Source organism: Cyanistes caeruleus, chromosome 20 (assembly GCF_971803275.1).
Source record: "Cyanistes caeruleus chromosome 20, bCyaCae1.hap1.1, whole genome shotgun sequence".
Lineage (NCBI taxonomy): Eukaryota > Metazoa > Chordata > Aves > Passeriformes > Paridae > Cyanistes > Cyanistes caeruleus.
In genome coordinates, this window is record NC_141720.1 from 594,098 (window position 1) to 607,122 (window position 13,025).

Here is a 13,025-nt window from a genome sequence, read left to right on the forward strand (position 1 = left end):
TTCGTTCCAATATAATCTTTATTGGGGAGACTGATGGGGGTCAGAACAAGGCCGGGTATAAAACATGATCATGGTCACAACCAGCAGCGGGAGGCATTGGCAGAGCAACACAGAGACGGCACCGGCGCCGTTCTCCAGCGGGGGGAGAACGCTCCTGGGGCTGCGCCAGCGGCACTGCCCGCTCCCTCGGGACGGGCTGCCCATGGACTGGCCCCTCTCCCTGCACGGCTGCTGGCCTTGGCCAGTGCCAGGAGCTGCTGTTTCCTCCAGGATGCAGGGTTCTGGGACCCCTCAGGCTCACCCAGCCCCAGCGCCCTGGGACTGGGCAGCGTGTCCCCTGGTGCCATGGCCACGCTGGATTGTGGTGCTCAGCCCCATGGGAGCACCCAAAATTATGGCTTTTTCTTTATTTTGTTTTTTTGTTTTATGTTTTTTTGCTTTTTTTCGCAGCAAACTTACCCCTCCAGGTGCTCTGGAGAAAGCAAGACTGTGCACAGGGGGCTGCAGCCCTTCTGCACGGGGGTCAGAGCACAGGTGCTGCTCTGGGGAAGGGACCGTGGGCAGGAGCCAGACCTCGGTCCCCCTGCCCGGTCAGATCCCCCTGCTGAAGTCAGCAGTTTGGGGTCCTGGACCCCGTGCCAGCCTCCTGAGCCATCCCATGGGGCATCGCTGTGGGTCCCGGGCGGAGGGGCAGAGAACGGGCACAGCTCGGTGCCTTTGTGAACACGAAGTGGCCTGGGGGGGGCGGCTGGGGATGGATGGGGAAAAACAAGAATCCTCCAAAACGAGGACAAAGTGGAGCTTTCCTCAAGGGCCTGCGGAGGGCATGGGCCGCGCGTCTGCTGGCGAGGGGCGGCTTGCTGTGGCTACTGAGGCTCGGCCACACGGCGGCGTGGCCACTGAGATGAAAGCTTTGGCAAATAACTTACAGAAGGGGGGTGGAGGGGGCAGCTGGGGACCTGTCCTCGCTTCCTGTGCTGGGAGGGTGGCCCAGCGTGGCACCGTGCATCTCCAGGGCTCCTTGTGCTGCTGCTGCCGGCCGTGGGGCGGTGGGGAGGCTGTCACTGGGACCCAGCGTCCGCTCCGGGGGAGCCGGGGACAGAGGAGGGAAGGAGCACGGGGAAGGAGCACGGGGAAGGAGCACGGGGAAGGAGCACGGGGAAGGAGCACGGGGAAGGAGCACGGGGAAGGAGCACGGGGAAGGAGCACGGGGAGCCGCCCCATGCCCAGGGGAGCGGGGGCTGCTGCCAGGTCCCGGCACCCCCGCTGCCCCCGGCAGCGCCGGCGAGGACAGCAGTCCCATCCTCGGGCGCGGTGGCTACGGGAGCATTCCCTGGGCCCGGGGAACGCGGTCCCGCCCGCCGTGTCCCGCGTGTCCCCCGTGTCCCCCGTGTCCCCCGTGTCCTGCCGTGTCCTGCCGTGTCCCCCGTGTCCTGCCGTGTCCCCCGTGTCCCCCGTGTCCTGTCGTGTCCCCCGTGTCCTGCCGTGTCCCCCGTGTCCCCCGTGTCCCGCGTGTCCCGCGTGTCCCCCGTGTCCCCCGTGTCCCCCGTGTCCCGCGTGTCCCCCGCGTGCCGAGGCTCACATGATGGTGCAGGAGGACAGGGGGTTGCGGATGTGGCAGGTGCAGGCGGCCCCGCAGTACTGGCGGAAGCTCTGGTAGCAGCTGCGCTCGGTGTCGCTGCTCCACTGCACGGGGTTGGCGGCCAGAGCCTCGGCCGGCAGCCGGTTCAGGATGCTGCTGTTCACGGCCAGCGCCGCCAGCCCGTAGTCAGTGAAGAGCACGGTCTCCCGCTTGCAGGTGGGGCAGGAGATGAACTTGTACTTGGGGCAGGACTCGTAGAGGATCTGCAGGCACTCCTCGCACACCGAGTGCAGGCAGGAGAGGATGCGGGGCCGCTTGTTGGTGAAGTTGTACATGTGGCCGCAGGTGGGGCACTCCAGGGGCTCGCAGGGGGTCGAGGGGTGCAGCACGTACTGGTTGACGATCACCTCGTCCGAGGGCGGCTGCCGGTGGTAGCAAACCTCGGAGCTGCCCTTGCGCTGGCCCTGGAAGCCGCGCTCTCGCCGCGGCAGGGGCGGCGTCCGGGGCAGCGGCAGCGGCCCGGGGGTGGCATCCAGGGCCGGGATGTCCCCGCACGCCTGGTTGACGATGATCTCGGACTCGGAGGGCCACGCTCGCTTGGCCACGAGGGGCGGCTCGCGGCGTGGGGCGGGCGCGTAGCGCGGCTGAGACGCCTGGAGCTCCGAGAACTTCTCCGGGTGGATGATCTTCATCGCCTCCATCTTAATGATGACCTGTTGCCCTTTCAGACACGACATGAGGATCGTTTTCACATTACTGTCCACTGCTCTGGGGTCTCCGAGGGACGCCTGCATGAGGCTAAAACATGCCGGCAGCCTGCTGGGCTTTCAATCTGGGTCTGGCCGCGGAGCAGGAGCACGGGGAGCAGCGGCTGGTGCGGGAGAGCATCCTGGGGAGACGGGGCAGCGCCAGCGGGCCCCGCACCCCTCTTCTGCAGCCAGCCCCGAGGGTGCCAGGAGCGAGGCTGGGACAGGCAGGAGAAGGCAGGGCTCACAGTGGCATCCTGCCTGCTTCCAGATGCTCTCGGGCGGGTGATCAAAGCGCCGGCTCCCTGCAGCCTCGCCGGGATGTTAGCGTGACATTGGCACTCGCTCAGCAGCCCCGCTCTTCTCCTTCGCGGCCGCTTCCCACAGCGGCTCGGCTGCAGTCGGGAACAGAAATGTGGGGCTGGTGCCACCGGGCACTGCCCAGGGCAGGCGAGTCCAGGGAGGCTCCTGCAGAACTGGAGGCAGCTCTCACTTCGCCCCAGCCCGGCCCGTATTCCTGTTTACATGCAATGGGATCCTCGTGGCGCTGAAGAATGTGTTTGCAAATTCCTTTGCTCTGACTTCCCGGCTCTCCCGCTTGCCGTCACCGGCAGCTCCCACGGGGCAGGGGCTCAGGGCACATCCCGTGCTGGAGGGCAGCTCACCTTGCCTGAGGCCAGGACACCGCACGCCTCGTCCCCTCGGTCCCCGGTACCTCTGTCCCCAGCTCAGCTTCTTGCTCGCTGGAAATGAAAAGCGAGAGGGGTTTGGATCCAAGGCTCTTCAGGGATTTAGCGGCTGCCAGCGCTCCCTCGGGATGCGTGCCCGCCTGCATCCCGGCAATTTGGCAACGGAGCCCTGCAGGTCCCGTCCATCCGCCCGCGTGCCTGGGCTGCAGGAGCGGCGGTGGGCAGGTATTGTCCCCCAGGCATCTGCTCCTGGGGTCCCGGGACCCCTTTCTGCCCTGAGGGTGGGAGGGCAGGTCCCCCAGAGCCCCGCTGGGCTGCAGGGCCCCTCCCGAAGGGGTTCCTCCACCGACCTGCCTCTGCTCAGGGTTTTCTCTCACGTTTAGCCCCTCCTCTGCTCAGTGGATCTATTTTTACCTCCATCGCTTGCTCCTGATCTGTCCCTGCTATTATCCCTCCCTCCGGCTTCCTCCTTCCTCTCCCCCCCTTCCCAGCCCCCTGCCCTTGTCCCGGGGCTGATGGAGAGGACAGGAGACGTTTGGGGGCAGGAGATGGGGGGCAGGCAGCCAGCCCGAGGCCATTTTCTCCCTCTCTCCCTGCGCCAGCCCGGCTCTCCTCCGAGAAGGGCGAAGGCGCTCTCCTCCATCACGCTGCAAATCCTGTTAGAGGGATGCCTGCTCCCGCCGGGAGCTGCCAGGCCTGCCGGAGGGGGCCCGAGGGGGCCATCTGCTTGCAGCACAGCAGCAGCCGCCTTTGCGGAAGGGGAGAGGCCGTGGGGGCTCAGCCCCGGGTGCCCGGGGGCTGGGAGGGTGGGCTGGACCCCTGCCCAGCCCCAGCCGGGGTGTCCCGGGCTCCTGCCCTGCGGAGGGAGGCCTCGCCTCTCCCGTTCCCCATCATGGGCCCCCATCGCGCACCCCCATCGGGCACCCCGCATCACGCACCCCACACCGCGCACCCCCCATCGCGCACCCCACACCGCGCACCCCACATCATGCACCCCACATCGTGCACCCCCCATCGTGCACCCCCCATCGGGCACCCCGCATAGCGCACCCCCCATCGGGCACCCCACATCGGGCACCCCACATCGTGCACCCCACATCGGGCACCCCCCATCGCGCACCCCCCATCGTGCACCCCCCATCGTGCACCCCACATCGCGCACCCCCCATCGCTCACCCCCCATCGCTCACCCCCCATCACGCACCCCACACCGCGCACCCCCCATCGCGCACCCCGCGCCCCACGAGCAGCATCCATCCCCCCCTCCCGCACACACAGCGGCCCCGGGGGCTCTCCCTGCGGCTCTCACACGGACCCTCACCCGCAGCGATCCGGGTGGTCAGCAGTGCCACGCACTGTCACCGCGTTCCCACGCTCCTTCTGTCACACCCCTTCCCGCACAGCCCTGGCGCAGCCCCCCGCACCCCCACCGCCCCTGGGGCGGCACAGCCCCCGCCACCCCCATCGCTCCGGGGTGACACAGCCCCGCCGTGCCCCGCACCCCCATCGCTCCGGGGGTGCCCCCGTCCTCCCCAGGACCGTCCTTCCTCATCCTCGCAGCTCAATCCCCAGCCCCACACGCTCTCGGCCCGGCGGAGCACACGCCTGTGCACACGCAGAGATCCCCGCACACACACACGTGCGCTCCCGCAGGGTCCCCCCCCGGCCCGGGCCCCGTTACCTGCGCTGGCCCCGGGCGGGGGTCCCGCTTCAGCCGCCGGCCCCCGCTCCGTGCCCACTGCGCTTCCTCGGGCCCGGGCGGCGGAGGTTATCTGAAAGGCAGAGGGATGCGGCGCTGCCCCGGCCAGGCGCGGCTCCCCGGGGATGCTGGCGGCTCCGAGGCGCGGCTCCACGGGGATGGTCCCGGCCGGCCGGGCCGCCCCCGGCCCCGCTCCCCCCGGGCCCAGCGCCCGCTCCGGCCGCGCGGGGAGGGGACCGGCCACAGAGGCCGGGGCTGGCGGCGCCGGGCTGCTCCGGATGCTCGGCGGGGAGCGGCGGCCGGGGGAGCCGGCAGGTACCGCGGCCGCGGCTCCGGGGGGCTCCTTCGAGCCCTCCCCCGGCTCCCCCCGCCGCCCGCGGCCGCGGAGCCCGGCTGGGCGCGGGGCTGATGCAACACCCCCGGCCGGGAGCGCAGGCTGCGGGGGGCTGCTGCCGGGGCCCCCTGTGTCCCCGGGCAGGTGCGGGCAGCGGCGGGCGGCTCCGGGCAGGCAGCGGAGGCTCCGTGCCCGCCGTTCCCGGGGCCCGGCGGCGCGGGCGCTGCTGCGCGCTCCCGCCGCCGCCCGCAGTGCCGCCGCAGTGGTGCAGCCGCCTCACATTTCTCTCGCTCAGCAGCGCCGGGGCCCGCCGGCCGCAGCGCCTGCCGCCCAGCACACCCCCTCCCCGCCCCGCACCCCCGCCCCGCACGCCCCCTCCCCGCCCCGCACCCCCCTTGCCCCGCTCCCCCCCCCCCCGCACCCCTTCGGCCGCCCCGCACGTTCCTCCTTGCCCCACGCATCCCTCTTCCCCGCCCCACAGCCCCTCGTGCCCCGCAGCCCGAGCCCCCCGAGCCCCCCGAGCCCCCGTGCGGCCCCGCTCCTTCCCCCGCCGCTCGCTCCGAGGGGCCCGCGGTGACTCAGCATCGGCGGCTCCGCGGCTCCCGTGCCCCGCCTGGGGCAGCACCGGGGAGCGGGGCCCTGCCGGCGGCCCCTGCGGCCCCCGGGCCTGGGGACAGCTCGGACAGACAGGAATTCCCCCGGCGCTGCTTTTTCCCACTGCCAGAATAGCCATGGAGCTCCCTGCGTCCCCTGGGATCCGTGGCTACCGGCTGTCGGGGGAACTGAGGGGGTCTCCTGGCAGCCCCCCAGTCCCTGCTGACCTCTGGGGCACAGGGACCGCTCACGAGTCCCTGGGGACACGGCGGGCTCAGCGTGCTGGCCGGGGATGACACCAGCGCTGGGTGCCAGCGATGCTGACAGGGCACTGCAGGGCTCTGGGAGCATCGCTCGTGGCCATGGGCTGGCTGGTGTGGCCCCCAAAGCGGCACACGCAGAGGGGACCCCACAGCCTGGGGACACCCCTCAGGGTGCCCTGAGCAGGTGACTCCTGGGCCGTGTTTCCTGGCTCCTGCAGATGGGAGAGGTGTGGATGTGCCCTGGCAGATGGGAGAGGCCAGGCTGCCTTGTCCCCCTGCTGTGGGTGCCTCCAGAACGGGAACCCCACAGGCAAATGGTCCAAATGAGCAGGCAGCCCCACACAGAGCCCTCCAGCTGCCATGCCCTGACCCCAGACACGCTCCAAACCGAACCAAACCACACCAAACCACACCAAACCAAACCACACCAAACCAAACCACACCAAACCACACCAAACCAAACCACACCAAACCAAACCACACCAAACCAAACCACACCAAACCACACCAAACCACACCAAACCACACCAAACCAAACCACACCAAACCACACCAAACCAAACCAAACCAAACCACACCAAACCAAACCAGACCAGCTCCAGCACTGCAGCCAGCCCTGGCTGGAGCAGGATGCTGCTGGGGGCTCACCAGGCTCCTTCGGGTGCTGCTGGGGGTTCCCTGCTCACGTCACCCATTGCTGGCTTTCAGGTTTTTTATATTCCTCCAGGATTTATTCCCTCCCTGCAGATCACCCTGCCCAGCCCTGCTTGCTGAGCCTCCAGCCCTGCTGCAGCAAAGATCCAGCCCCCGTGACGAGGGGTCTGCGGGGTCCTGGAGCTGTGTTGTGTCCTCACAGCCACATTGTCCCCACACCATCGCTGTCCTCTGGCCCTGCCATCGGTGGGATGGACACAGGAGCTAGAGGTTATGTGTTTCACAGCTCTGCCAGGCCTTGTGCAGCTCACAGTCTCCTCATCCACACTTCAGGCAATGGTGCTAAAAATCTCACCCAGGAGCATCTCTTCCTGAGCTGGAAGAGACGAGCAAAGCCACCCAGGCCGAGGGATCCCCTGGTACCCCAAGGGCTCAGCTGTGCTCCATTCCCAGGCCAGACTGACCCCAGAGTGTGGCTCTCCCTGGGGACCCTGCAGCATCATCCCCACCTGGAAATTCATGTTCCCTTCTTGCCAATGATTGAGTTTTTAACCTTTGAGTTTCTCTCTCTGGATAAGGGATTTTTGAGTGCCTCTGGTCCCTCTAAGTGCCATTCTTTGGTCTGCTTGCCTGCTGAGACCAGTGTGAGGCTGCTGTGGCACTCTAACACCACTGAACAGGGATTCCCTCAGTCTTGCCCGTTCTCCCTGTGTCAGGTGCTGCTGCCTGCCCTGCTCACGTGCCTGGTGCAGAGAGCCAGAGCCGAGATCTTCCGCTTGAGCTCACTGAGCAGAGGAAATTGCAGGAAGTGAGCGAGCACCAGCTATTTTCTGTTATTAATTCATATGGCATCCCTGTGCTGACCCAGCTCCACGGTGTTATTATGCTGCTATTCTGTGAGTTAAGCAACAGCTCTATTTAAAAATAATCATAAATTACATTGGGCATCTTTTCTGCTGAATAAGAATATGTTTGTGCCAAGGTGCTGGGATCTTCCTGTTTCCCCAGTGGCTCTGCCCCTGCTTTGCATGCTCAGTTCAGAGCTTTCCCTTTCCTCTGCTGAGCTGGTCCACCAAGCTTTCTACCCAAACTGAAATAATCTCACCCTTCAAAACCCAGATCTTCCATCTCTGTCTGGGCCTGTGTGGCTCAGACTTGAGTGACAACCCTACCAAACCTCAGCCCAGTGGCCACCTCTGCCTTTGGGTCTTGTCTCTTACTCCTGGTTTAACTCCTAACTTTGGTATTTAAACATACATGTTGTGTTATCTTTTATAAAGACCTATTGCATTGGGCATTATCATAAAGGTACATATTATGTCTGGATATCCTCAGATTGCCTTCTGAGCTGTGCTGATGGCATATGGGTGCTCTCCTGGGTTTTACAAGCAGCACTGATGTATTTTACCGTTTTCAGAGATCTTGTCAGCAGGCCAAGCACACCTTTGGGTTCAGAGGCTGCTCCTCAGCTCAGTTGTACCTGCTGTCCTTGGGTCCCTCTCTCCTTGGACAGACAGACACACAGGAGCAGCTCTGCCAGAGGATTCCCTTCATTTGTCCCAGATGAACAAGGTTTCGCTGTTTATAATCAGGAGGAGTTTTGGTGTAGTTCAGCTGGTGTTGGCCTTGTGTGAAACCACAGCTTCTTTCTGCAAAACTCATTCCTGTCCAGTGTCTTGACTGGATCTCTTGACAAGTTCTCTTGTCCAGGTCCTGCACACATCCACAGCTCTTCCCAAAATCCCGTCTGCTTCTCACACCAATCTTGTTTTGCTCTGGTGAATCACTCATCACACAGATAATTCACCCACAAAAACATGAGCTCATCCCCAGCTTTGCAGAGAGCAGCTTTCCCTGTGGGTCTGTGTGGGGCTGCTCGGGGCCCTGGCACAGCCCGGCCTGGGAGCCCTGGGAGGGATGGATGTGCTGCCCACACCTCGTGTTCTCCTCCTCTGGGCTCCATCCCCTTGGGACAGCCTCTCCTGCGGGGGTAGAGCACCAGAAGGGACCCCGAGTGCCACGATCAGCACCAGGCTGAGATCCTCCAGGCCTGGCTGTGGTGGCCACAAGCAGCTCTCATCCTCCACAGTGCCCCACCAAAAGCAGCAGAGGAGCTGTCTGTGCAGCTTGCCCAGGCACAGCAAACACCATTTTGAAGGAGGGATGCTGCTGAAATATCTGCCAAGCAAGCAGCAGTCTCTTGTTGCCAGCTGGGAGCTGAGGGATGCCCCAGCTGCTGCTGTTCCCTGGCTGCTGTTTAAAGCAGTGTGTGGGCTGGCTGCAGGACCTGGCCACTGCTGCTCCCAGAACAATCCTAATGCCATGGTGGGGGCTCTCGTGGCTGGTTTCTGTGCCTGCAGCTGTCTACAGAGACCTCAGCACGAGAGAAGTGATGCTCAGAAGATCCCCAAAGTGTCTGAAGCCTCACACAAAGCTTGGGATGCACACACGGTACTCTGATCAGCTGGAAGGTTATGGATATTCCTAAAGGCCCAACAGATTCCAAGGGGCTTAATTATTATTTTTACTATTAGTGAATAACACTGTGGCCACTTCTATGAGCCCTGGGTGTGAAGAGGGGGCCCACCCTGCTGGTGCCGTGCTGAGGAGGAGGAGGGAGCAGGAGGGGGGGGATGCACATGGGTTCAGGGGAGGTCAAGGGGCCAGGCCCAGAGGGACCACATCCTCTCTCCTCAGATGTGCCACCTTCATCCCCCTCCCCACCAGCTCCCTGCCTGCAGACCTGGGTTTGCTCAGCTGCCAGGAGAGAACACTCATGGAAGATGTACTGCTCTCCACAGTTCCCTCCTGACAGCAGGGAGGGAGGATGGGGATCCACAAGCGAGGACATGGGAAATTCCAGATGGATTTCCCTATAGCTACACGGGGAAAATCTTTATTTCTTTGAGGGTCAAGCAGTAGACCAGGGCACAGGGAGAGGTGGTGGGATGTCCTTGCATGAGGTCCAGAGTGACACGCTGGCCACACGCTGAGCCACAGGCCCTGCTCCCATCAGAGCCCCCTCTTTCATCTGAGGCTGCATTTCCCCCAGCCCCACACAGGCACAGTCCCACGGACTCCCCAGAGAAGGAGAAGTTCTGGTTGGTGACCCCACAGCAGCACTGCCACGTCAGAAACTCCTTCCAAGCCCTGCAGTGCTCCTGGGGAATGAGGGGGGTCTGGAGCTCTGCAGGGACTGCTGGCCCAGGCACGGGTGACCACAAGGACCTAGAGCTGCATTTCAGCGGGGAGAGGCTGCAAGGAAGACCCATTTCCTTTAGAAAACACCTGGTGTCCAAGGAAAACAGGACAGGGCTGGCCCAGAACTAGAAATGGCAGCTCTGCAGAAGCCTCTGGCAGCCCAGCTGATGCCGGGTTTAACAGAGCCCGAGGGGTTGGAGGCTCGGAAGAAGCCAGAGCATGTGCGGGGCTGGGCTGCAGCCGCTGTCCCGTCCCTCCTCCCGGGGCCGCTGGAGCAGCTCCGGTGCCATGGCTGTAATTGCGGGGACATTTCGCGTTTGCTGTGCTGGCTCCCCGGCACAGCCCGGCGCTCCTTCCCTGCCAGCGCCGCTCGCCTGCACGGGCACAAATCGGGTCACGGAGGGGCTGCAGCGGCGGCCGCGGCTCCCTCGGGGTGCCCGGGGGACACCGTGACCCTGGCACGGGCACCGCCGTGCCCAAAGTCCTGCGGCTCCGTCCTGGGCTCTGCCTCGGCTGGGACACGGCTCCGACCTGCCCAGAGCAAGGCAGAGCTTTGATTCTGCAGCGGCATTTCAGCTTTTACAGGAAACCCTCCCTGAGGGCAGTGATGGCACCCAGAGCCCTGCCTGCCCCTCTGCTCTGGGCACAGCCCCACGGCCGGGGCTGGGCTGGGACCCTGGAGCGAGCTGTCCTGGGCACAGGGATGGCACAGCGATGGCACAGGGATGGCACAGTGAGGGCACAGGGATGGCACAGGGATGGCACAGGGATGGCACAGGGATGGCACAGTGATGGCACACAGAGGGCACAGTGAGGGCACAGTGAGGGCACAGGGCTGGCACAGGGCTGGCACAGGGATGGCACAGTGAGGGCACAGGGATGGCACAGGGATGGCACAGGGATGGCACAGGGATGGCACAGGGATGGCACAGTGAGGGCACAGTGAGGGCACAGTGATGGCACAGTGATGGCACAGTGATGGCACAGCAAGGGCACAGGGATGGCACAGGGATGGCACAGCGAGGGCACAGGGATGGCACAGTGATGGCACAGCAAGGGCACAGGGATGGCACAGGGATGGCACAGGGATGGCACAGGGATGGCACAGTGATGGCACAGCGAGGGCACAGGGATGGCACAGCGAGGGCACAGTGATGGCACAGGGATGGCACAGGGATGGCACACAGAGGGCACAGTGATGGCACAGTGAGGGCACAGGGATGGCACAGGGATGGCACAGGGATGGCACAGTGATGGCACAGCGAGGGCACAGGGATGGCACAGCGAGGGCACAGTGATGGCACAGGGATGGCACAGCGAGGGCACAGGGATGGCACAGGGATGGCACACAGAGGGCACACAGAGGGCACACTGAGGGCACACTGAGGGCACACAGAGGGCACAGTGAGGGCACACAGAGGGCACAGTGAGGGCACACTGAGGGCACACTGAGGGCACACTGAGGGCACAGTGTGCTCCCCTGTGCCCGCTCTCAGTGCTGGCAGCACCCCCGGCTCTCCTGCTGGCCCTTTGCTCAGCTTGGGTGAGCCATGCTCGTGTGCGCGGCACCGTGGCTGCATCTCTGCCTGAGCCGGGTGAATTTGGGCGTTGAGATGAGGATTTGGTTTTCCCTGCGTGCCTGTAGCCCCCCTGGAGGGTTTGTGCTCCAGGAGCTGCGGCTGCTCTCGGTGCTTGGTGCGAGCGTGCGGTGGGAGCGCTGCGGCGGGGGACGAGGGGTGGCTGGGGATGGGGGGCTGAAGGGGAGTGGGTCCGGCACGAGTTGGAGCTGGGAGCGAGGAACCCATTCCGAGGGTCCCGGGGAGCCCCGCACCCGCCTGGGCTCACCCAGGCCTGGCTTCTGCAGCACCCCGGTGCCCAGGCGGGGTTCGGGGCTGGCACACGGGCTTGGCAGCGCTGCGGAGGAGGCTGTGCGGCAGAGCAGGGGCTGCCTGCCCGCCGGAGCTGCCAGCCCGGTGCTCGCAGCCCTCCCTCGGCAGACGCAAATGGGAGCAGACAGCCCGGCTGGAGCAGAAAAGATCAAAGGCCGGGAGCCCGGGGCTGCTGTCAGAGCGGGCAGGGCGCTCGCAGCCGTCCCGGGAGCTGCTGGCCCTGCCTGCCCGTGTCCCTGCCGAGGCGCTGTGTCCCCGCCGTGTCCCTGCTCGGGGACGTGGCAGGGGCTGGGACCATCGCAGGGGCTGGCATTGCCTCGGGCAGAGGAGCCGGGGCTTTGCCTGCCCTGCGTGTCCAGTCTGGGAGATGCACGAGGCAGGGATGCTCCTGTGGCCGGCATCTCCCCGGGGATTGCGCTCCGGCTTCTCCGTGGGCTCGGGGGACAGAGGACAAGGTGGCCCTGGGGGGCGGCACTGCCAGAACTGCTGCGGAAAGGCCCCTCCGCTGCCCCAGCCTTCCCCAGAGAGCGGAAACCTCAACCTTCGCCCGCCCCCGCCGCACGGCCGTGGGAGGATGAGGATGAGGATGGGGATGGGGATGGGGATGGGATGGGATGGGATGGGGATGAGGATGAGGATGAGGATGAGGATGAGGATGAGGATGAGGATGAGGATGAGGATGAGGATGAGGATGAGGATGAGGATGAGGATGGTGCGGCTGTGGCTGCAGGAAGCCCCCCCGAGGCTGGGGCAGGACGGGCAGCGCCCACCCAGGCGGTGCCATTGGCACCCCGGGAGCTGCAGGCTCGGCACAGCTTCCTCACCCTCCTCAAGGGCCAGAGAGGACTGAGGAGAGCCCTGGGGCTCCGCACGGCCCACAGGCACCTGGATTGTGCCCAGCCTGCGCGTTTGGCAGCCGGGAAGGTGGCAGGCATGGCCCCTCCGGCACAGCGGCGGCTGCGAGGGGGAGCGGGGTCCGGGGGGGAGCAGGGACAGGGCACAGCTAATTGGGATAATTGCTAAAGCAGGCGGGGAGCGGGCGGGGAGGGAGGCACTGAACAAGGAGCCCTTGTGCACAGGCGGCCCCGGCACGCGGCCCCGGCTCCAGCCGGCAGCGGGAGCCAAACAAACGGCGACTGTTGGGAGCAGGGGAGGACAAGAGGCGGCAGGACAGAAAGCAGAGCTCCGCCGGGAGAGAGCCGGAGCCAAGGGCTTAGCTGGGAGCTGGGAGCTGCCGGCTCCCCGTGCGGAGAGCAGCCCCAGACGGGCACGGCCGAGCCCTCAGCGGGGCAGGACGGTGCCATCCCTACCCCATCCCCGGGGCGGGGGCCAAAGGAGAGGATTGCAAAGCGCTGGGGATGCTCCAGGCCAGGA

General features: G+C 65.4%; 1 protein-coding gene across 1 annotated transcript; it reads right to left on the reverse strand.

Moving 5' to 3' along the window:
- On the reverse strand, window positions 1-2,816 carry RNF208 (ring finger protein 208). The gene has a single exon (XM_086858831.1). It carries the CDS (start codon window positions 2,374-2,376, stop codon window positions 1,579-1,581), a length of 798 nt encoding a protein of 265 aa, XP_086714957.1. The 5' UTR covers window positions 2,377-2,816; the 3' UTR covers window positions 1-1,578.
- Between the last annotated feature and the right edge of the window lie 10,209 nt (window positions 2,817-13,025).

Coding starts and splice junctions, on each gene's coding strand:
- RNF208 (XM_086858831.1), bottom strand. CDS start 2,376: ATGCAGGCGTCCCTCGGAGACCCCAGAGCAGTGGACAGTAATGTGAAA.